This window comes from Marmota monax, unplaced genomic scaffold (genome assembly GCF_021218885.2).
Source record: "Marmota monax isolate L192 unplaced genomic scaffold, Marmota_monax_Labrador192_F-V1.1 WCK01_AAM20220418_F8-fsc00016, whole genome shotgun sequence".
NCBI lineage: Eukaryota > Metazoa > Chordata > Mammalia > Rodentia > Sciuridae > Marmota > Marmota monax.
Window position 1 is genome coordinate 22,586,192 of NW_026695209.1, and position 26,499 is coordinate 22,612,690.

Below are 26,499 nucleotides of genomic sequence, written 5' to 3' on the forward strand. Positions count from 1 at the left end.
CAATCCTTGCAGATGAAAAACAAGATCAGTACTGTACCAAAGCAGATTGTCTCCTTCCTCCACATCACTGTCTCTTCTGAAGTTTCTGATAGTTTTGCAGGTGCCTTAGCAAATTTCTCTTCCTTGAACCATAGTTCCAATGTTGATCCATACAAGACAAATCCGATAGTCCCACAAAATATCTGTATAATAAATGAATTGAGGATGAATTCTTAATTTGATAAAATGTTAATTTTTCTAACTGAAAAAATGAGTAATTTCTTTGGAAAGACTCTCTTAGATTGAATGTCAACCTTGAGCCATCAGGAGTTAAAAGAGAAAAGTAGTAGCTAACTCTATGCTCTCTGCAGGTTATAACCACAAGTGAAAGGCAATTCAGACCCAAGAGAAGAAGTTCGACTGCCTATAACACAGGCTTTTGAATTGATTTTGGAAACCACATATCCTAAGGTTATTTAGGATTAGTAGATTCTCCACATGAATTTGCTCTCTATTGGGAAAAACTAAATTATTTGACTGCAGGGATTTTAGGCTGCAAGTCCCAGGGAACTGAAGTCATAGTACTTTAAAGTCAGAATCCACTCAGATGGAGGACACTGTCCTAATCTCCTACCTGGAAGGACAAAGCTCATGTGTACTGATATATGTAAACTACCCGGCATGTAGAAGACCCTAACAAATACCAGTTTCTTTCCTCAGTAGGCCAGTAAAGAAGGACTGAAATAGTTATCAAAATTAAATTCTCTATAGCATGGATGATTTAAAGGTAGTTAATATTGAAATCCTCTCTTATTTGACTTAAAATTTAAGTTTTGTTGTTAAAAACGATCATTCACTTTTTTATTGTTGTCTAATTCACATTTAAATAAAATAAAGCTATTATGACACAGCAGTTTTTATGGAAAGTAAGAATAAAAATGTTGAACTTTCAGAACAAACTCCAAATGGTTCATTGACTTTGTTTCACCATGGGAAAAAAAAATCACTTAACCTCCCAGTGTCAGTTTACCCATCTGTGAAATGAGAAGGATAATATTTTCTTATGGGGATGTTTTGAAAATTATTTTGCAAATGTAGTGGATGAAATTGTTGCAAGCATCACTGCACTTTTTCCACTTCTTTAAAGAGGCAGACAGCATTATTTATGTACCAGTTGATAGTCAAAATGTCACCTGAGTAGAACTATGTATATTTATTAGCAGTTGTGTGCTTTTTATTACTTAAAGAATCATCCCCAGATTGTTCAATTTATGCATTACATTCATACCAAGGAACCTGAAAAACGTGTCTTAAAACCATATTGAGCTTCATATTTATGAGCTAAACTCTGGTAATTATTCCTTCTTTCTGTCTTAGCTCGTGTTTTCTCTGATGCTGTTTTTTGCCTCACCTCACTTCACAAGATTGATAGTTCTCCATGTTTCCCTGCTCGAGGTCACCTCTGAGCTGTCGGCAAAGCACATCCCACTTTGGCTCTGGTTGACTTTCAAGTCAACTATCAAAGAATTTATTCCAGACAAATCCTAACCTCAATTTTAAAACTCCACCCTAAAGATTACAGAGAGACATCCTGGGGAGTTGCCATAGTGACTATAAGAGGTTGGCATTGAGAAGACAAAGCTCCTGATATCAGATTTTTATTCTTGATAGGCCTAATTATATAACATGGTCATGAACCTCTGTGCTTGTGTCAGTAAGGTCTGGAAAGAAATTTTTCCCTTCAGGCTCTTCTGTCTCTTATGGTGCCAATCAACAGGCTTTTTGGTAATAAGATTTTTTTATGCCAATAGCTCCAGCATAACCTCAAGTGGTGCTTGTAGTAATGATAGAATCATTATAAAACTAAAGAAGAAAAGGGAAATATATTTCATGGGTGTGATTAAGTCCTTCTAATGTTCTTGCGTATATAAATTGTATTTGACTTAATGAATGACATTGCTCACATAATGGTATTTTAACCTGGCTCTAGAAAATAATTTTTACCCATGTTGATCCTAACTATCAGACTTGTCGGAGCTCATCTCCAGATCATAGTGAAGTGAAACTTATCTATAATTTCTTTGCATGCATGAGTTTAGTTTTAACTATTTGAAGTACACTTATTAAATACATTACATGAATTATTTTAATAAATTAGTATAATACTTAGGAAAATGGAAAACTTGAGAACATGGAAATAATACCAAAATTGACAAGGGTAATTTAAGAATATGTATTTTCCTGATTATAAAAGAACTATATATTCACTGGAGAAAAGCAGGTAATTACAAAATGAAATGATAAAGAATATTACCTGAATCTACTGAGTTACAGTAATAACTATATCTATCTCTATATCTATCTATCTATCTCTATATCTATCTATAGATAGATAGATATAGAGATAGATATAGATATATATTTTATTCATTCCTTTGACAAAGTCTCTTGCACATATTGGCCTTGAACTCCCGAGATCAAGGGATCCTCGTTTTAATCTCCTGAGTAGCTTGGACTATAAGTGTGTGCCACTATGACTGGCTTTTGTAATAGTTTGATGGATATTCTCCAGGATAAACACTTTAAAGAATATTCACATTGCTTTCTATAACACATTTTGTATTTCTAAAAACAGTTACATCTAGTTAAGAAAAAAACCCTGGTGAAATAGGATTCTTTTATAATTTCCTTTATCAAAAATTGAATCTTAAGTTCTAATATTCATATTTCATAGGCTTTATTCAGCATTATAAAACCTATCAGAAAAGTATTTTATGTGTTTCATATGCTCCTTTAGAGAGTTCAATTCATCCAAAATTATTCATTGCCTTATCTTCTGCAATGACCCAATCTAGCACCACAAAATTAATACAAGGCCAGGGAAAATTAATGATTATCATGTTACTGTTTGAATGTAAATCTTTATGTGTGCTTAGGAGAGAAAGAAGTTTTTGGAACATGTAAGGGAGTATAAAGGAGTCATAACAGTACATCAAAAGTGTCATCCTCTGATTAAGGATTTTCAATTATTTTTCTGTCTTTCATAATATATAGATTTGTTGTTATTGTGTTGGTTTAAATTTTATTGAAAGTGAGAAGTGAAGTCCAATGCAGATCTTGGGGAGTTAATCATTTTATAACTTTCATTTAATCAACATTCTCTTTAATCTCCTTTTAGGCAGCCAAGGGCAGTTTCCACTAACACAGAATGTAACGGTTATTGAAGGCGGAACAGCAATTTTGACCTGCAGGGTTGATCAAAATGATAACACCTCCCTCCAGTGGTCAAATCCAGCTCAACAGACTCTGTACTTTGATGACAAGAAAGGTGAATACATTTTCTTTTACATGTTTTAATCATATTCTGAAATATCCTAATTATAATGAATTTATTTTTCTGAGATGATTCAAATTATTCCTTTTGATTTCCAAACTGCTGCTGCTTGTATTTAAACATGTTAAATATTAAATACTTTAGTTTGCAAGTCATAAACACTAAAGATAACCTATGTCAACTTTTTAATAAAATAAACAGTTCTAATTCTGTTTTTAAAATGCTTTTATGACTTATCACCTTCTTTCTATGGACTTTATTTTTTAATTCTTGTAGCTGTCTTGTGTATAGTTTGAATATTTTTTCTTACTCCTGGTAGTATACAATTATTTTCATTCATTTTAATTTTATATGATTTAAGATCCTATATGATTTTGGACAGTTTAATAATTTTATTTTCATGTATTGGGCCTGAAAGTAAAAATTGTAGAAATTAATTCCACAGTAAGGTTAAGTCTTTCTGTTTCTAAAATAAGCAAAATTAGGTAAGAAACTGTATTTACTTAAAGTCAAGTTAGAATTCATTAATTAATTTGAGCTCCTAATTGGATAAAAGATAGATTTTGGTTCAATTTCTTTAGAGTAGTAATGAAACTTACATTTTATAATTCACATAAACAACTAATAATGTGTACCAAGTTTCTAAGCCTTCATCCATTGTTATAACATGGATGAAAAATCGAGTCTATGATCTGTAATGAAAATATGGAAGGGTTGCTTTAAATAAATTTAAACAACAGATGTTATAAATATTTATTTACATATTATCTGTTTAACATAGTCTTAATTTTTTATTACTCTATGAATAACAGTAAGATAACTTAATTTCATTTTAACTAATAAAACCAAATAAAGTTTAATAAATATGCCCAATCTGTGTAAAATATGTGTTCACTATATTTTGTTCACTAGTATAGCTTTTGCCTTTTATAGTGCTCTAGATTTAAAATAATTTTTTAGTTTTTTAAAAATATGTAATATATAAAAAGGCTGATAAGACATTAATTCATTGATTTAACAAATATTTATTGAGTGTCACTTTGTACCAAGCATTAGAGTGAGAGATCAATGTCTCTGCCTTTATAGGGTATATTTTCTTCAAGAAAAAACACAGATAATAAACATGAACCAAACGTATTTTAGAGTTTATTGGTAGAAGACACATGCTATTAAAAAAGAAAGTTAGAAATGAAAAGTGTGTTAATCAGGGTAATTTAAAGAAACACAAACAAAAAGATGGATGAGTAGATGGATAGAAAGAAAAAAAGAAAGAACGCAACAGAGAGAAAGAGAGAGTGTGTGTGAGAGAGAAAGGAAGGAAAGAAAAGAAAAAATTGTTGTCCACCTGGCTCAAGTTGACAGGACAGCTAGCAGGCTGACAAGCTAAGGACCCAGGGAATTGTTTATGTTGCAGTTCAAGTTCAAAGGCAGTCTGGAGGTAGAACTTCCTTTTCCTCAGGGCACCTCAGACTTTCTCTTAAGGTCTCCGACTGATTTAATAAGGTCTACCTACATTATAGGAAGGAATCTGCTTTAATCAAAAGTCTACTCATTTTAATATTAACCTCTTGTAAAAAAATACCTTCAAACCAAAATTGAAAACTGTGTTTTCCAAATATCTGAGTACAGTAGCCCCAACCCCTTTATCTATGAGGAATATGTTCTAAGATACCCAATGAATGCCTGAAAACTTAGAACTTAACTCCTATGCAGAATTCCCTCTATTATCTGTGGTTTTGCCTTCCAAGTTTTCAGTTACTGACACTCAACTACAGGTAACTATTAAGTTATGTAGCACATCATTGTATAGTAAATGGTTATACTATTTAGTTTTTTAATTTGGTTACTTGTACATATTTAGAACAGCATAAAATATATTAATTTAGGTACATTGCTATTGCTATTTTCTGTGCCTGCATTTAATGAAACAATTTTGCTTAGTAGCACTTTTTGAAAGTGTGTATAATTCTATCAATGAAAAATTGTCCCAAGCAATGGCTATGAATTTGTACAACATTAGAATATATTTTCTTGTTGCTCATTCATTCTGCAGGTGTAAATAGCAAATTCTGCTTTTTTGTTGTTGTTGTTTTAACAGTTCCTGTATTACTTTTTAAAGAGATCTTTGAGAGTCATGTTTACAGTGGCATCTACAATTGTGAGGTCAAGTCCTTAGGCACAAAGACAAAACCTATATTAAATGTCCTTGCCTCCTCTTTCAGTGATTTTATAAGTTACCTTCTACAAAACATCTAAAGCTAAAACTGAATCTGAGTATTTCAAACTAATGCTTCCTTCCTGTAAAAACAGAGCAGCTTATGCTATTTGCAAAGACTGGGAAATAAGGAGATGCCGTGAATTCTAAGGGATAACTATGGAAGAGAAAAAGCTCATAGTATGTTTGGAATATTTAGGAATATATTCTTCATACTGCCATAAAATGCCAAATGCTTCTGATCATATTAATTCTTGAAGTATGTACTTGCTTTTTTTTACATTTTCTTTCACAAATTACAACTTAAGAGTTATGTTGCAAAATGCCAGTCTCTCGATCTGTGTGTGTGTGTGTGTGTAGCATAGCATGTTTCTGACACTGGTATTAAACTTTTTTTCACTCTGTTGTGGTTCTAATCATCAATTGTAATAACTTAATGAAAAGTACTAAATGAAAAAATTCCTTTTATTAATGGCATTCTAATGTCTATTCCTTCACATGTTGGTGGTTCAGGTCTTACATGATGTCTTAGCTGATGGAAGCTCTGGACAGTGATGTTCATTAAATGCAAGAGTTTAAAAAGTAAAGCATTTTTAAGGAATCCATATCACAATTTCTCCACACCATCTTTTTGTCTGCATTTGCTTGCTTAACTCTCCTCAATCCTAAGGCTTATCTTAAGTAAACAAATATGCCATGCTGTGCCAGAGTCTAAGTGCAGAAGCTAAGCATGGATTTGAGAGTCAAGAGCAACCCATAGCTGTTGTACAAGTGACAACTGCACGAGAGCAAAACAGAAGGAATGATCATCTAAAAGAGAATTAAGCAGAACACCCTTTCCTAGGAGTTTTTTCAGAGAGGTTAAATGTAAATGACCAGGAACTTTTTCACTGAACATGAGGCACTAGGTGGATTTTTTTGGCTAATATGCAACTTATATTGTCATAATTCTGATTCAGATCAAATAAAGAGGAGAGCAGTAAATTCAGACTTTTGCTTCTTTTTAACACATTTAATGTGATTGGTAGCTTTCCCCATTGACAAATGAAAAAACTGATATCAGAAACCCAAGGCAATTTACCCACACACACTTAGCTAATGCCATGTAGTGAAGGGTTTAGAGTAAAGATACAGCTTACTTGGCCTTAGTTTAAACTGGAACAACTCTGAGAACAAAGGCATTGGAACATCAGTTCACTTTAAGTGGCCATCTCTGACACTGATCTTTGGCAGGTTTTTTTTTTTTTTAATTAAAGAGTAACATTGCTTCAAATCATTGAGGATGTTCATAGAGTGAGATGGAGGGATACATTACAGCAGCTCTGAAGAAAACATTTCATGAAGATGGACATTTTCTATCCTAGCCTGAATAATTCAGTATCCACCTATAGATATTCAGATCTAAGTCAATTACAATTCAATGAAATTTAAGCATTTCATTTCTCAAGCATACAAGCCACATTTCAAGTACTCAATTATCATCTATGGCTAGTAGGTACTCTCTGGAAAGCACAGTTCTAGATGCTGATTTACTCTTTAGATGACATATAGACCCAGCCTTGGCTAGAAGAATATATACTTTCTAACCAAGAACCCCCTTGTCCATCACAAAACATACATTGAACATTAAATAATTGTAATTTTGCTGTTAAAATTTTAGAACTTTAATGGGAACGTTGAATCATGGTAGATAGGGAGTCATATCTGACTTTTAATCCTGCTTCTAATGCCAACCAGCAGAGTAATAAAAGGCACTCACCCACACCCCACTAAATCAGATGGTTTGGTGATTGGATCAGAACTGCATTTTTAACAACTCCCTGCCGGCTTTGTGTGCACTCGAAAACCAGAAATCATTAACCTTTGAAGTAGAAATTCAATTAAATTCCATTTCATTTCTGCATAGCTTATGTAGGAAGTCGTTTTCTGTAATACTTAACAACCTGCAAAAGACTAAAATTGAAAGTAAAAATTGAGAGGAAAATTTTGAAGTCCTTTCGGGTCAGAGAAACCTAGAGCTCTCGTAGCGAAGGCAGCATTCACTTGTTATGGTCCTCTTCTCTTTCTCTTTACACAAAGCTAAGCCCAGGTATTATAACTAGTATCTAAGCATTTGGAATAGAGTGGGTACAGGGAGACAGAGATTGAGGAGTAGAGGTCATGGAAACAGCACGTGAATGCTGTGTGGTGTTTGGCAGTAGAAATAAAAAGCAATCAATCAGATCATAGTGTCAATTCCTCTGCAGATGTAGAAAAAACAATTGAAGTAGCAAAATCTGATCACTTAATGCTCAGGAAAGAACACTTTAGTTCCTTCCCATTAGTGACAAAAATACTTGCGACAAGCATTTCCAGTAGTGCATATTGTACATGATCAACAGACACACCTCTGTGCTTGTGGGTTTTTTTTTTTGTATAAAAAGGTAAAATATGTTAATTTTTATGATTTTTTCAGTGTTTTTGCTTTTTTGAAATATTGTTTGATTATCCTCAGAAATTTCCCAAAGAAATTAAAATTTTGTCTTTGTTGAGAGCAAAGACAAAATTGCTGATTTTAATTAGCCAATTATTCTCCTGATAATTTTACATTAATAATCGGTACAATGAGAGAGGAATAACATGAATAAGATGTCCTAAAACAAGGAGAGATAAAGAGAAGAAAAATGAGATGAATTTCAAATGAAGGTATAAATTCTCCTGGCTCTGTACCAATCAATGCCACCTAATGGTGTCTATCCCCACAACTGGTATCAATCACCTTGACAGGTTGTGAAATATTAAAGATTAGCTGTGTAAAGCAGGTACCAAAGGGGCCAGTATTATGCTTCTTCTATTTTTTTTTCAAAAAATTCAGTTATTCTATATGTACACAAGATGTGAAATTAATGATGATAGTTACTATTACACAGTACTCTACACTTATTAAATAATTATCCACATGTTTACTTTTCACTGGATTCTCAACAATATACACAGAAGACCTTTTCATTTTATATATGAAGAAAATGAGAATTACAAATTTGAATATCTTAAATACTGACAAAGCAATGAAGAAAATTGAGTTTCCTAGTGACAAGTCTAAAGCACATGCTTGGTATTCTGAAAATGACTTTATTTTATTACCTTTTGTTTTTCTTGATTAGTTTACTCTTCCGGTGGGAACTATAACTACTTTTAAGGCTATACTCCAGTGTCACCTTCTCTTAAGATTGATCTCAACACACCTTAGCTAATATTTCATCTCTAACATATCACAATAATTTTATACATAATAGCAAATTTCCTAGAAACTGCATGTGGATTATATGAATGTGAATTGGGTCCCCATGAGGAAATAATGGAGTTAAAGAGAATGAACAGACTATTTACAGAGATACAGTCATAATTAAGTGAACTAGCCAAGATGATACAGCACTCAGGAACTACCCCTTGGGAATGTGAGACAGAGAAGAGGGAGCTACAGCCACCATTGTAGAAGAAGGCTTCTTTCTTGTTAGGAGCTGTAACTGCTTGGGAAGAAGGCAGTGTGTGTAGATAAGTAAATTGGTGTTCTGTTCTCTTGTTAATGCCTTCCATGGGTTGAGCTCAAATGGAAGCTGTAGATGAAGGGGTGCTGAGTGGGTTAGTCTTCCAAGGCAAAGTCCATGGATCTGGAAAGATAAACAGAAAGTAACCAGTACAACATGCCATGCATAAATAGTTAACTTTTCAATATTTAGATACTTTCCACTGAAAACCTTGTATCACTCTCTCTTCACCACCTTCAGTTGCTTTGCTTCTTTCCAGAAGAAACAAGTTGCAATAATGCAGCTTTTCCCTATGATATTAATTCATTTTAATGTATGTTAATATGTCTGTTTATAGGCTTCTTAAAGAATTTACTTCAGTTTCTGCTAATGATGATACCATTATTGAGCCTTTTCTTTTTTTTCTTTTCTTTTTTTTTTTTAATTTTTTATTGTGGGTTGTTCAAAACATTACAAATTTCTTGACATATCATATTCCACACTTTGATTCAAGTGGGTTATGAACTCCCACCTTCACCCCATACACAGATTGCAGAATCACATCAGTTACACATCCATTGATTTACATATTGCCATACTAGTGTCTGTTGTGCTCCGCTGCCTTTCCCATCCTCCACCCTCCACCCTCCCCACCTCTCCCCTCCCCTCCCCTCCTCTCTCTCTATCCCCTCCACTGTATAACCCTGAGGGTCTCCTTCCGTTACCATGCAATTTCCCTTCTCTCTCCCTTTCCCTCCCACCTCTCATCCCTGTTAAATGTTAATCTTCTTCTCCTGCTCTTCGTCCCTACTCTGATCTTAGTTACTCTCCTTATATCAAAGAAGACATTTGGCATTTGTTTTTTAGGGATTGGCTAGCTTCACTTAGCATAATCTGCTCTAATGCCATCCATTTCCCTGTAAATTCTATGATTTTGTCATTTTTTAATGCAGAGTAATACTCCATTGTGTATAAATGCCACATTTTTTTTATCCATTCATCTATTGAAGGGCATCTAGGTTGGTTCCACAGTCTTGCTAATGTGAACTGTACTGCTATGAACATCGATGTAGCAGTGTCCCTGTAGCATGCTCTTTTTAGGTCTTTAGGGAATAGACCAAGAAGGGGAATAGCTGGGTCAAATGGTGGCTCCATTCCCAGCTTTCCAAGAAATCTCCATACTGCTTTCCAAATTGGCTGCACCAATTTGCAGTCCCACCAGCAATGAACAAGTGTACCCTTTTCCCCACATCCTCACCAGCACTTGTTGTTGTTTGACTTCATAATGGCTGCCAATCTTACTGGAGTGAGATGGTATCTTAGGGTGGTTTTGATTTGCATTTCTCTGACAGCTAGAGATGTTGAGCATTTTTTCATGTACTTCTTGATTGACTGTATGTCCTCCTCTGAGAAGTGTCTGTTCAGGTCCTTGGCCCATTTGTTGATTGGGTTGTTTGTTCTCTTATTGTCTAATTTTTTGAGTTCTTTGTATACTCTGGATATTAGGGCTCTATCTGAAGTGTGAGGAGTAAAGATTTGTTCCCAGGGTGTAGGCTCCCTATTTACCTCTCTTATTGTTTCTTTTGCTGAGAAAAAAAAAAAACTTTTTAGTTTGAGTAAGTCCCATTTGTTGATTCTAGTTATTAACTTTTGTGCTATGGGTGTCCTATTGAGGAATTTGGAGCCCGACCCCACCGACTGTAGATCGTAGCCAACTTTTTCTTCTATCAGACGGCGTGTCTCTGATTTGATATCAAGCTCCTTGATCCATTTTGAATTCACTTTTTTTTTTGTTTGAAGTTTTTTATATTTTTTACAGTTACAATAGAAAAAAAATGAGTACCGTGAGAATTCCATTTGTTTCTGCAACAACATATTACTTTAAAAAATAGAACTAAATGGATGTCTTTTGCTGTCAGTTTGAAAGCACTACTTTCTTATTAATCTCCAATTTGAAGGAATTTTGTAATGACAGAATTTGGATTAAGATGACCGCTGCCCTGAGGAACATTCAGTGCCTGAGGTGTTTCTTGTGGATGCTTTGAATAATTATCTTGGAAAGTAGCAATTATTATTATGGTTATATCCTTAAATTGTTAATTTTCAATGTCATAGCTTGCTTTGTCTCCGATATATCAATGGTTTACTTAATAGGGTGAACTGTTTTTTTTCTTTTTATTTTATTTTATTTTATTTATTTATTTATTTATTTATTTTAAATTTTTTATTGTTGACTGTTCAAAACATTACATAGTTCTTGATATATCATATTTCACAATTTGATTCAAGTGGGTTATGAGCTCCCATTTTTACCCCATATACAGATTGCAGAATCACATCAGTTACACATCCATTGATTTACATATTGCCATACTAGTGTCTGTTGTATTCTGCTGCCTTTCCTATCCTCTACTATCCCCCCTCCCCTCCCCTCCCCTCCCCTCCTTGAATTCACTTTTGTGCATGGCGAGAGAAAGGGATTCAGTTTCATTTTGTTGCATATGGATTTCCAGTTTTCCCAGCACCATTTGTTGAAGATGCTATCCTTCCTCCATTGCATGCTTTTAGCCCCTTTAAAATCCTCAATAAAATTCTGGCGAATCGGATACAAAAACATATCAAAAAAATTGTACACCATGATCAAGTAGGATTCATCCCTGGGATGCAAGGCTGGTTCAATATACGGAAATCAATAAATGTTATTCACCACATCAATAGACTTAAAAATAAGAACCATATGATCATCTCGATAGATGCGGAAAAAGCATTCGACAAAGTACAGCATCCCTTTATGTTCAAAACTCTAGAAAAACTAGGGATAACAGGAACATACCTCAATATTGTAAAAGCAATCTATGCTAAGCCTCAGGCTAGCATCATTCTGAATGGAGAAAAACTGAAGGCATTCCCTCTAAAATCTGGAACAAGACAGGGATGCCCTCTCTCTCCACTTCTGTTCAACATAGTTCTCGAAACACTGGCCAGAGCAATTAGACAGATGAAAGAAATTAAAGGCACAAAAATAGGAAAAGAAGAACTTAAATTATCACTATTTGCAGATGACATGATTCTATACCTAGCAGACCCAAAAGGGTCTACAAAGAAACTATTAGAACTAATAAATGAATTCAGCAAAGTGGCAGGATATAAAATCAACACGCATAAATCAAAGGCATTCCTGTATATCAGCGACAAATCCTCTGAAATGGAAATGAGGACAACCACGCCATTCACAATATCTTCAAAAAAAATAAAATACTTGGGAATCAACCTAACAAAAGAGGTGAAAGACTTATACAATGAAAACTACAGAACCCTAAAGAGAGAAATAGAAGAAGATCTTAGAAGATGGAATAATATACCCTGTTCATGGATAGGCAGAACTAACATCATCAAAATGGCGATATTACCAAAAGTTCTCTATAGGTTTAATGCAATGCCAATCAAAATCCCAACGGCATTTCTTGTAGAAATAGAGAAAGCAATCATGAAATTCATATGGAAAAATAAAAGACCCAGAATAGCAAAAACAATGCTAAGCAGGAAGTGTGAATCAGGCGGTATAGCGATACCAGACTTGAAACTATACTACAGAGCAATAGTAACAAAAACAGCATGGTACTGGTACCAAAACAGGCGGGTGGACCAATGGTACAGAATAGAGGACACAGAAACCAATCCACAAAACTACAACTATCTTATATTTGATAAAGGAGCCTTTTCTTTAAGCAAGGAAAATATTTGGTTGTGGGGTATATAACTATTACTTTTTTCCTTTTTTGTCATATAACTTGAGTCCAGCAATTTCATGAAATACATGAAGAAAATCATATGTTTTGAATTTCATTGGTTACATGGTAGGTTAAACATTAAATCAAAATTTGGAACTTTAACACTCAAGGCCACATATACATGCTTGAGCATTCAACCAATTTTAAATTTTGGGACATTTTAAAGTTCAGCCAAATTTTCCATAATTGACAAGTTATAGAAACTAACTGGATTTAATTTAAGGTGTTACCTTTTATAATACATTCCACAATGTCTTTATTTTAAAATAAAAGTTAAATTTTCTGCAAATAAATCAAATCATGATGCCTTTGTAAAAATGGCTTAACTATTGAATTAAATTCTTTTTGTTATTACACATTATTGTTCGCTAATATACTCTTTTGCTAAAACCATACAAAGAAAGCAAACAATTTCTACAACACTGAAATATTTTATTCTACTTTCTATTGATTAACTTGTACATTCATTTGATGATTCAACAAATATTTGTTCACCATCTCCTGTGTGATAGATCCTGTGCCTGGTTGTTTGTAGTTATTACTGCTCTCAGATTTTCAGTCCATTTCATGTGGAAGAAAGCTACTTGAAAGAAACCTTGTCCTTATTAAAATAAAATTTCCTTTATCTTCTAATCATATACATTTCTTAGCACATGTTTTGTAAGGACATGTGCATGTTGGAAATACATATGAAGTCGGCACATGGCCAGAAATTACTGAAACGGCTTTTAATCAACTGGGGAGTATCACTTGTACCAATCATGGAAGTGTAGTAGAACAATTACTGGCTAGGGTCAGACTGGTTAGATAATCACCATCATTGTGCTACATATTTTCCTCTCTCAAAACAACAAAAAATTGCAAACAATGAACATAGAATAGGGATTTCCTAGGGGTGTGTATGTGAGTGTATACGTGTGTGTGTGCGCACGTGCGCATATATATATATATATATATATATATATATATATATATATATATATCTGTTTTAAAACAGCTCATCCAGTTTCAGTTTTCATCATTAAAAGAGAGATGGGCTATATGTATTTGATGGGGTTTTGAAAGTTCAAACATAATACATTATATCTAGATTTGCCATTTCTTCTGAATTATTGCTGTTCTTACTAAAATTTATAGCTGATTAAAATGAAACACTCAAAGCACTCTATCAGCATTTTCCCTCCCAGTTTTCCATTTGTACTTCAGTCTACTCACTAGTCTCAATATAAATGGGTGTAAAACCAGGAGACTTAATTCTTACAAACACCCACAGTTAGGTACTAAAATAACATTGCCTCCTACATCTCACCAGAGCTGCAAATGCTTGTTTACTGCTGTTTCCAAGGATCAGTCACAATAGCCTGCTGGGACTAAAGAAATAAATTAGGGAATGTAGAGTACCTATATTAGTTTATAACTCTTCATTGCTCTCACAATTTAAAAATATATTTAAAATATGTATTCAGGGAAAGGTATTTCTAAATTGTATTATTTTGTATGAATAGTGGAGAAATGGTTTCTGAAGAGGCAAGGGGGAGAGAAAACACTCAGTGTTTATAAATATAGGTAATATCTAAAGTAATTTTTAAAAAATCAAGTGAGAAAATTAAAAACTAAACTTTTTCCATTAAAATTATAACCACAATAAATTCATAATTTGTTTGCTAATAAGTATTGTCATTAATGAGTGACCATGTACAGTTTTTATCATTGTCTACATTATTGTTTTTTTTTTTTCTCTTCATTTTTGGATAGCTGAACTGATATTAAGCCTCCTAGTTTTACAATTTACTTAGTACAAAGCTATATGGGTTTAAAAATCTGAATTGTTTTCAAGAGGTACCCAAGTATTAATATTTAAAAAGGAGTTTTTTTAATTCTTGTTTTTACTTCATGTTAAAGTTACTTTCACAAAGAATTTATTAAGAGAAAATATTTGCATAGATTCTCTATCTGAATAAATGGAATCTTCATTTAACATACAAAATATAAGTTCTAGTTAATGCCTAGGTCAGCACCCATATACTGACAGTTATAACTCAAAATACAGTAGAGGTACTCAGTATAAGCTGAACACATCCATTTCTGTTTGAAATGTAGAAACTATAGCCAAGAAGTTCAGTGGTCTCTAAGTGTTTTGAGTAGAATAAATTTTATGTTATGTTCTAGAACTCAGTTTTTATTGGCATCAAAATCAAACAATGAGTTTCCACATTGTAGATTCACCACGAGCAAGGGCATCACTCTCTTCAAGTCTGGTGTACATCATTAGGAAGAATGCAGACTGGGAGTAAAACTTGAATGTGTCTTGTCTAAAACATAATATATTGGTATGCAAATCACGTGATTACAAATAGAATTAAGCACAGGTATTTTTGATACTATTAAGATTTTCTAATACACATTAAAGTGCTATAATGATAATGGTATTTTTGAAATTTTAAAATATGTTATCATGGTTTCTGTGCTGATCATTATAAATAGGCTACACAACACAGAGAAAAATATGAATTTTTTAAGTCAATAGGAGATCCTCTGCAGCACATTGGTGATTTTCAAATTTGACAAATGCTATATAGTAAATGCACAATTGTGATTCTCTGCATACGTTATACTTCCTCACACTTACAAATTTTAGTAGATGAAGTTCTCCCCCAGATATGCCTTTCTTTCCCACTATAGCCATACAGAAAGCCTTTGCATATTTTCCCATGGAGACAGCAAGGACCAGGGAGTAGATGATCAGACGTGGGGTACCTTGCTAGGAAAATAACATCTACTCAAATGTCATCAAAATGGAAAGAGATCAGTCCTAAAGCAGACCTGAAAGTCTGTAGAAGTGCCCACGCACTTCTCCAAGTCATCATGGATCTGAATTATCTACTTTCTACTGTTAGTTTAAGTCCCTTCCTGTCAATGAACAACAACAAAAAAGAACAATAACACCTAAAAAGGCAAAGCCCTTGTCCTAGATACCTCTTAGCTTAATTCAGGTTTTTTAAAATTTTGTTTCATGCAGGGGGATTTGGTATATATATTTCTTTGTAACAGACCTTGTAGAAGGGCTTGTTCTAGCTTCTTGATACTGCTGAAGCCCTTCCTTCATGCAACTGACATGTTCTGAGCAAGGCCCTAGGTGTGGGGCTGTAACAGTGATCATGAAACTAACCTTCATGAAACATGGTCAGTATTTGTCAAATCATCTGTGCGAACCATATTTGCTCAAATATGGCAAAGTACAAATGATACCTTTATAAAGTATGGTAAAAATTAATACTAGATAACAAAAGAATGAGACATACAAAATGCAAGTCCCGAGTTTTTACTATTTGTTTTTGCAAATATAACATATTTAAAAAGCAAAGAATTACAAAATTATCTATTCGTTGAATGTGGCATATCAGGAATGACACAGGTAATTATTATACTTGAAATATTTTATTGTTCTTCAATTAGAAACAAAATATAAAAGAAATAGGAATTGTTCATATTCACACTTTGAATTAACATTAAATATGTCAATTATTTAATTGTAATGGGACATGTGTGCTGTTTCTTATTAATTGGGCTAATCTCTGTGGATTTACTACAGCATTTCTTGCAAAGAATAATGTATAAACTAAAGTATTCTATGTCTTATATTAATAGCTGTCATAGTGGAAAAATGAGTCTCAGACAAGTGCATTGACAGAAATGGAAGAAGAGATTTTGAAGCAATTTCAGTAATCTTAGGATACTTATTTTAAACTTTTATACAAAATGAGGCAAATTTTGCTGCATTTTCAAAATTCATGTTCAATCTGGCATTGGTAATCAGTTCCAGTATTTATCCTGTAAACTTATACGTAAATGCACTTTTTGATGAAAGAAATCAATTCAGAATTCATGAATTTCTATATGTGTATCTTTTTTTGATGGAATATTAAATTCAAAATATCCCATCAGTGTTAGAAGATGATATATGGTAACTTTTGCAAATATGAAATACCAAGATAATCACCTATTTTGCTAAAAATATACTTAATTTATAGAGATCATGTTATAAATAATTATAGAAACTGTTCTAAGCATTTCTTACTTTTTCCCTTTGAAGAGTCATTGAGAAACATAACTTTCTTTCATGCTAGAAGCAGTAAAATTGTTAAAGATAACAAGTATATCAGACTAAAGAAGGAGACTGAATGTTTAGATATTTAAAATTTAAAAATGGACTGATTCCTTTTGTTGTAGAAACTAGAGGGGTTTTGTTGTTGTTGTTATTGTTCAGGCTATAAAATCTGTGCCTCAGCCAAGAGTATAGTTGCTTATAATCAACTTCTGTTATCGCATAATACAGAGAATAATCTTGTGTTTAATGAATTAGCTTTTACATCTGTAACTCATATTTTTTACTACATTGATAAGAACCCTGAAATTTAATTGATGTTATTATTGAGTAGTAAGACTTTCCTAATGAAGGAAGCAATACATTGATTTATGGTCTGCATGAGCCCTTAATCTGAATTTTTCAAAATGTTTCTCTGCCATTGTTGCTTGCCAAACCACTTCTATGAAAACATAAGCTACAAGTTACATTTGCTAATACAGATCACATACTTGGAAGATATGGCAATGTCAAGTTGCTCTAAAAGATCTTCAGCATTTGCGCTCAAATTCTACTTTTATCCTTTTGTGGGTAACTAACAGTTTCTGAACTACCACTCTGAGATGCACTGAGTTGTCTAAGAAGTGGAAATCATGCCTAGTTTTCAGAAGTGCAATTAATATTACCAATGGTCTTAGAAAGATTCCTGGTGAATAATGCATGCATGATTAAAAGGGACAATTAAATTATATTATACAATTATACCTCACTTTAGGCAAACTTATAGTTGTAAAACTTATAGTTGTAAAACCAAAACAATGTATTTGTAATGAAAGTGTGGATATTCATGTACAGAAATGTATCTTTCTTTACCTATGATTTCACACTTAGATGTGTAAAGATGTAGATATGTAATAATAATCAGTATATCTTGTGAGAAAAAAACTAACAAATTGCTGTAGAGTGATGAGTGTATGTGAAGAAAAAATGCAGCCAATTAGAGAGATGAGGAAAAAATACTCAAAGCAGGAGATGGACTTTGAGATTGGCTTAAATAGTTAGCAGAGTACTTTGCTGCAGTTTGCGACAGTTCCCAAAGCTTCCTGTGCAATTTGCTCTTAGGTTCCCATCTGGTACTTTTTTCACCCACACAGAGTTTACGCAAGAAAAAGCAATAGTTTATTTTATCTCGGAGTCCTTAGAAAGCATTAAGTTATATAGTATTCACAATCATTACATTGTTATACGCATTTTCCATATAAGAATACTGAGGGAAATAGAAATCTAATGACTTGCTTAAGTCTGCCATGTTTGCAGTGGTGCAAGGGTATGATATTGGAGAGTCCAACCTCATGGCCTTTGCTACCCAGAAGTGGAGGGTGCTGTCTTTCTCATAGTAAGTAAATGGGAGCTGAGAATAGAAAGGTTAGAGTGAATTTATAGAGGAAGAAAATGAGCAAAGGGCCTTTCCAACAAAACCTAGATGAGATGACAGTGCACAGGTGAGCTGTGAAGGGGACTGTGGGAAGGCGGTGTGACTGTTCTGTTCTTTGGCGGAGGGAGGCTGGCTGGTGGACACTGCTGTGGATGAAGAATTAATGTAGAGTGGAGAGGTAAGTGTGGAAGCTGGGTGAAGTCAGTTGAACACAGTCAGGAAAGTGAAAATCACTTGTAAAGTTTAAATTGTCTGAAAGTCTTTAAAATGATATGCAAATGTGGCAAGCAACACATTCTGAGGAAAGAACAGCTACATATCCTCATATCTCATTTTAGCACTTGGAAATTTGCTTGCTGGGCGGAGTGGCAGACTTTCCCATTTGGACTAAGGCCAGGTAATTGAACTGAGAAACAGTAAGGAGACAAACTAAGAACTGGGAAAGGAAAGGGGAAAAGCAAAGTTAGAAAAAACTGAAAAAATTAAGTTTATATTGACAATAAATTGGCTGAATACATAAATAGGGTGAGGTGTGAGTGATAATCAATAAGGATTCATATCTTAAACCTCTGTGACTATGATGCTTTAAAAGAAAATAGGAGCTTTAGGAGGAGGAAAAGAATGTAAAGTGATTAATTAAAATATTGAATATAGGCAATATGAAGAATACTTTTGAAAACTTTCAAAAATAATAATTTATATGGAAAAATTATTATTTGCATATATGAATGCATGAATTATAGAAGCTGATGTATAGGTGGCCTGAGTGCATAACAAAAATATAAAACTGATAAGAATTTAAATAAAATAACCATGAGAATATGTACTCAGTTTATATAGAAAACACAAGGCACCATCGAAAGTTTGAGGTTAGATGGGTTGAACCAGGGCACGCAAATAGAAAAACTAGGAAATGAGATGAACCAGCAACAGGAAGAAGATATTGTTTATTACCCTCAAATCTGCTATGGCATGTAGCTTAAGCTGTAACCAAAACATGCAGCCACTATAAGAAACCAAAGTGACCCCCGCCTTAGTCCTGTCCTACCCAGCAGTTTCTAGTCAATGCCTTTCTTTGGTTGGCCAGAGGACAAGATCTCTGAGGAAATGCATTCCTTAAGAATATTATTACATTAGCAAATATACTCAGGTCACAGAGTAGGTCATACAAAATACAGGGGTGCATATGGAAAACTATGACATATCACCATGAGTAAAATAATTATTCACTGAATAATCTTAAAAGGGCTGTGGGCTTGGAATATGCATATTATCTGAATAAACTTTTATTAAGACCCTATGCAGAGATGGTTTGAAATACTAGTTTGGTTATCAAAGCTTACACTCAATGTTGTAATTCTTTTTAGATGTTTTCTTTACTCTGTAGAAATGTGTATATTATTGAAAATGATTTCTAGTATAAACTGTTTTAATTAATAATTGCTATGTTCCACAATTCCAATAATATATCTTTGCAAGTAAAATGATATAGCTTAGAGATTAGTTTTGTAATTGTATCATGACAGTATAATTACTGACCTTTTATTTTATCATGTAATTTACAGAAATTCAGCATAATTAAAAAAATTTCTCATTCTAATATGACTCATTTATTATACATTTTACAAGTGCATTATCAATCACTTTGTGAATAGCATTATATAGTACCAATGAATTAATCATGGGATGTGTGTAATTATTGGCAAGCATGACTCTATTTTTTGTATCAAGCTGCCCACTGTACTATTTAATGAACAAATGCACTTAGACATAATCATTACTTTTCACGCTACTTCTTTTAAAATAATGACAAATCACATGTTCACATTTCAATCATTAAAATAACAGTAGAGAAATGAATGGTTTGCCTGATTGGAGGTTGTTGTAGTTCTTTTTGTTCTAAACAACTTTTTGTATCATTTATGCTTTCATGATTACCAAAAATGCAAATAGCTGGAATTGTCTTAAGAGGCAGAAATTAAGTAAAAATGTGAAATACCTCCTTTTTCTCCAAATTTTAAGATGGAAAGATCCCCCCTATAGTTACCAAATGATGGCAAAGAAATGATGGAGAGGGGGACAAAGAAGAATAAACATTTTTCTTTGAATTGAACCATGGGGAATTTCTAGAAGATTTACAAGCATATTGGCTCATTGATTACTCAGATGGCAGAAAGATATTCTCAGTGTGTGCTCCTCTATCCTAATGAAAAAGACTATTAACCTACCTCGAAATGAATATTAAAAGTTTTATTTTTATTAAATGGAGAGCTCTGTTTAACCCATTTGGAGAATTGGTCCTCGTTTTGAAAATTGCAACCATTTTTGAAGAAATATCACTGCAATTACAAATCAAGTAGAAGTTAGATTTGATACAGCGTTGTTACATTCTGATTGCAAGACAAATGTACTCAGGAACTGAGTTCTTTGTGGCTCAGAGAATATGTGGGAAATTCTAATTTCACTAAGTTACCCAAATTGACCTTAAAATGGAGGGTCACACACGCAGGCTAGAAATTGCATGAAGGACGCTGAAAAGCCCCATTAATACTGCCGATTTCAATGATCTCAAAGAGAGGGTATTAAGGCAATCACAGTAGGTTTCCATTGAGATCTTTCTTTTTATTGAATAAAATTGAACATTTAAGTAAATGAATAATCATTTTTGGACAACATAATATGAAAATATATGACCATAAAAACTTGATAGCCCTCCAGCCGTGCTTGTAGAAATTGCAGTCTCTTACAAATGTTATAGTGGGTGGTAGCTCTGTAGAAAATTATAATGGCTGTCTGAATTCTAGTACATTTTATAAAATATGCATTTTTATTACTTTTTCAGGTATATGTAGTAATGTTATATATGCTATGTTGTGTAGTGGCCTGTGTAGATCCACAAAATACTATATTTTCTTTAATATCAAATAAATTGAGCAAGAAATTATAAAACTCTGGAAATTCAAGTCAGTATAGGTAAATTAGGCAACAAGGGGATTATTCTACTTATAAAAACTTTAATTATTATCTTTCTGTTTTATCGCTTTAGAGATTCTGTTCCTTTCATTGTGTAGGAATCAGACCAGAGGCTACTAAAGGGACAATGTATTAGAAATGTTCACGTTAAAGGTTTCAAAAGGAGACTTTTCCTGAGGCTTACTTTAATATGTGTTTAGAAACAGCAGTGAATCCTGCTGTGCTATATTTTCCTCAAATGTACTTATCCATAGGAAAAAATACCTACACATTTCTACTGGAATTTTTAAAATAAAAATTATATATATTCAAGGTGTACAACGCGAGGATTTGATAAATGTACACGTTTTGTAATGGTTACCACAATCAAATTAACACATCCATCACTCCCCATGTCTTATGCTAAATCCCCAGAATTTCATCTTATAACTCAAAGTTTGTACATTTTGACCATCAATTCATTTCCTTTCCTGTCCTCCTAACCCCTGGTAACCACTATTCTATTTTCTGCTTCTACAAGTTCAACATTTTTAGATTTTCCATATATGTCAGATCATGTAGTATGTGTCTTTTTGTATCGAGCTTATTTCATCCTAGTGTAATGTGCTCCAGTTTCATTCTTGCTCTTTCCAAAGGCAGGGTTTCTTTTATAATAATAGATTATATTATCTCATGTTTGTATACCACATTTTGTGTTATCCATTCATCCTATTATGAACATTTGGACTGAATTCTTTTTTTTTTTTTACTCTCTCTCTTTTTTTTTTTTTTACTCTCTCTTTTTTTTTTTTTTTCATTAGTTGCTCTGGACTGAATTCTTATCTAGACTAGGGTGAATAATGCTAAAATGAACATGGGAGTGCAGATATCTCTTCCACATATTGATTTCTTTTAATTTGGCTATATACCAGTAGTGTGATTAATGAGTAATATGGCAGTTTACTTATATTTTTTGAGGAACTCCATACTGCTTTTCCTAATGACAACCACCAGTTTTCATTTCCACTAACAGCGTACAAGTGTTCACTTTTCCACATCCTCGCCGGCACTGGTTTTCTCATGTCTTTTTGATGATGGTCATCCTAATAGATATGAGGTGATCTCACTGGGGATTTTATTGTTTTTATTTCTTGATGATTAATGATACTTAACACCTTTATATATCTGTTGGCTATTTTTATGTCTTATTTGGAAAAAAAAATTCTATTTAGATCCATTTTGTAATCATGTTATTTGGATCTTTGTTTTTTAAATTTGTGGTTATAATTATTTTTTTCCATTATTTTTGTACAGGTTCTTGATAATGTTTGTATATTAGCACATCATTAGATATTTCATTTGCAAATACTTTCTCCTATTCCCTTGGTTGCCTTTTCATTTTGTTTATTGCTTCTTTGATCTTCCAAAGATTTGTAGCGTGATAGAATAGAGTTCCGCTTTTTGATTTTTGATTTTGCTGCCCAGACTTTTTGTGTCTCACTCAGAAAAAAAATCATTAACCTTATTGAGGCACTTTGCTCCTTGTTTACTTCTAGGAGTTTTATGGTTTCACATCTTACATTTAATTCCTTAATCTATTTCTAATCATTATGTGTGTGTGTTGCATAGAACAAGAGTCCTATTTTATTATTTTGCATGTGGATTTCCAGTTTTCCCAGCATAATTGATTGAAGAGACATCTTTTCCCTTTTTCTTAGCACTAGTTGACCTGTATACACAGGTTTATTTCTGGGCTCTGTATTCTGTTCCATTGATCTATGTGTCTGATTTTATGCCAGTAATATACTGTTTTGATTAATATAGCTTTGTAATATGTTTGAAAATCCTCGAGCATGGTGTGTCCAGCTTTGTTCATTTTGCCCAATATTATTTTAGCTATTGTGGTTTTGGAGGGGGTTCCATAAGAATTTTTAGATTTTTTTTCTATTTCTGTAAAGAATGCCATGGAAATTTTGATAGGAATTACATTAAAGTTGTAGATGACTTTGGGTAGTATTGAAAATTTAATAATATTGACTTTTTTTAATTCATGCAGATGGAGGTATATTTCCATTTATTCCTTGCTGCTAATTTTAATATGGAATGTTTTAGTATTTAAGCATGAATCATCTATAAAATATTTAATTTATTAATAAAATAAAAGTCCAAAATCAGCTCCTCTGACTATCAAATAATTCTTAAAATGATAGAGAATCATTATGGATCTAGTGTATGTGTGTATTTTTCATTTGATATTGTTTAAAATGCACAAAATGTGTATATAACATTAAAATAATTTTCTGAAATTAATACATACTATGCTATCTGTTCTTAAAATTTATAAATGTAGAAAATCTAAGCTAAACATAAATATTGTCCAGTATGTAAATCAACGATTACCACAAAGCTTCTAATTAGTTAGAAATTTAAACTATGGCATTAAGGAAACTGTCTACAGCATAACCCAAAATACAGAAGTTAAAAATTATCAAGAAGATGAACTTATGAGTATAAATAGAAAAAAATTTACTTTTCACAGGTTAATTATATTCACTTGAATGGGTTTGTATTATTTTAATATATTAAAGTCATCTTCTAGTTCATTGTGTTGGGCAACAGTTTTTTTAGGAATATTAATATCAAAACATGATCATTATTCAGTCCCTGTTCTGAGTTTGATTTTAGTTATATATCCTAAGGGTATATGTCTTTTATGAAAAAATCAAGATGGCCTTGGGTACATAACAATGGATTAACATTCACTAAGAGATTGGTGTATATCACACACTGGGTTGAGACTCCACAGTTGACATCTTGTTTAACTTCTCCAATTTTAGTACACCAGTCTTAGTTTTTCTGCAATTATACTTTCTTCAATTTTAGCTACAAGTGGTCCATTGTGCTTCAAAAATATGAAATGCCAGGCACGATGGTACATGCCTGCAATCCCAATGGCTTTGTAGACTAAGGCAGAAGGATCACAGTTCAAAGCCAGCCTCAGAATCTGCATGAGACCCTAAGAAACTCTGCAAGACCCTGTCTCAAAAAATTTACAAAGAGATGGGGATGTGGCTCAGTGATTAAGCACCCCTGGGCTCAATCCCTGGTGAAAGAAAAGAAAAAGAGAAAGAAAGAGAGAGAGAGAAAAGAAAAAATGGAGGATTCCAGAAATAAATAACTCATGATACTTTAAAATATATATATATTTAGATGTAGATGGACACAATACATACATTTATTTATTTATCTTTATGTGGTACTGAGGATCGAACACAGGGCCTCACACATGCTAGGTGAGTGCTCTACCACTGAGCCACAACTCATAGCCCATAACTCATGAATTTTAAATAGCTTGATAAAAACTCATGCTGACCTATGCTGTCTTGCACCATCCATTCCAGGCTATGAATGATTCCTTCATCCAGCATATCCATGCTGTATAGGCTATCCACCCAGCAGTTAGTAATCAACTGACTGAATAGATCAACCTATGACATTGTACTACTTGCATATACAGTTTTGTACTCTCTGCAGGTTTAGGCATCCATTGGAGGTCTTGAACATAAAGAAGAAATTACTGGATACAGAGGCTCAGAGAAGTTAAATAAATTGATAATGTTTACAGAACTCATAATGGACACAGCTAATCAAAAACTATATCAGCCAAGACATTAAAATTACCTAGATACTCATTACACATGTAGGTATGTGGGAGTGTGCTTGCAAACATGAGTATATATATATATATATATATATACACATATATATATATGTATATATATGAATGTTGAAATCATGAGTGTGATGGTCTCTTGATCTCATTGAGGTGACAGGAATTAAAAATGAAAGAAATGTGTAACTTCTTGAAGCACATAAAACCTTCAGGGGGGAAGGAAGGAAGGAAGGGAGGGAGGGAGGGAGGATTGATTTAGAAAAGCTTTCCTCCAAAAGCCCTAATTGTTTTTGCTGTGGTTGCCTTTTCTTATTTTCTCACATGCTTGTGATTAATGTTTTGATAGACATATTTTGATAGCTTTTTAAAAAGTTACACTTTAAAATTTGAAATGTGTGAGAGGCAGCTACTATGAGAACAGTTTCAGCTTCCCTTTTTTTTTTTTTTTTTCCTTTTCCTTTCCTGACTTGTTGGCCTTGTCCTGTTAATCACTACTCATTCTGAGCTATAGGGAAACACTCAAAAGATTGCCTGGAAGTGGAGCTCACAAGGGCATTTTCATTTGAGAAACTTCAAGAAGCTGTGTAAGGTACTGTGAACCTTTGGATAAAGCACAGCTACAAAAACTCTTCGTTAGAATTCTCAATGAATCTTTTTTACAAGTGTATTTTATAGAATGATAATGTCTTTCGTTTTTCTGCCTTCATTATTGGTGTTTTCCCTGAAAAGCCCCTGTACTTTATCTCTTCCTACTTTACTTAGTAAAGGAACTTGCAAATTAATCTCCAAAGTAAATCTCAGAGACCTTGTTTGTAGCTACAGAAAATATTTTAGATCTAAATCCCTTGTTTACAAAAGACTCCGTCCGCATAGGCTGATTCATATACTCTCTGTATAAAACTGTCTCTAACTAGTGAATTTTCCCTTTAATTAGGTCTTTTCATGTAACTCCCTTTACTTCTACTGAAAGTTGCCATATCTCTAGTTAATTCCTGGCAATAAACCACAGTACATGTTTAAAAAACACTCAATGAAGGATTTTTTTAAAGTATTACTCTCATACAGGCTGATATTGTAAATGTTATAATTGCTCATAAATCATCAGTTTTGAAAAGGTGTTTTACTTTTGTGATGCCAAATAGAATAAAAATGATGTTGATGGCTTCTAATGAAGGGACAGAAACAGTCTGATAGCACCTGACCTTCTATCATCACTTACTTACACAGATTTTTTAAGGTAGGAAGAGAAAATTCCCTTTAAACAATTTAGGTTGAGTAACTTGCTGGTAAAGTGCATTTTCTGTTAGTGCAGTGAGCTGAGAATAGTCAAAGGAAAAAGCCCCGAAGGCATGATTGTAAAAAATGACCATTTGTTATTGTCGTAGATAATAATTTATTCCAGGGAAAGAAAAGAAGATATTGTGGTCACATATGGCTTCAGGTTCTTTCTACCTTCTGCTGACTGCTAACAATAATTAGAAATTTTTAGAGGCAAACTGATCAAGGCCTCGATCAGGCTCCTTTTGCAAG

The 26,499-nt window shown here is 33.2% G+C and overlaps 1 protein-coding gene across 1 annotated transcript in view; it reads left to right on the forward strand.

Moving 5' to 3' along the window:
* Nucleotides 1–26,499, forward strand: part of Cadm2 (cell adhesion molecule 2) — a 397,408-nt gene that overhangs the window by 141,179 nt on the left and 229,730 nt on the right. The window contains exon 3 of the mRNA XM_058574551.1: nt 3,158–3,307. Within this exon, the coding sequence (XP_058430534.1) occupies nt 3,158–3,307 (150 nt within the window). The remainder of the gene's footprint in view (nt 1–3,157; nt 3,308–26,499) is intronic.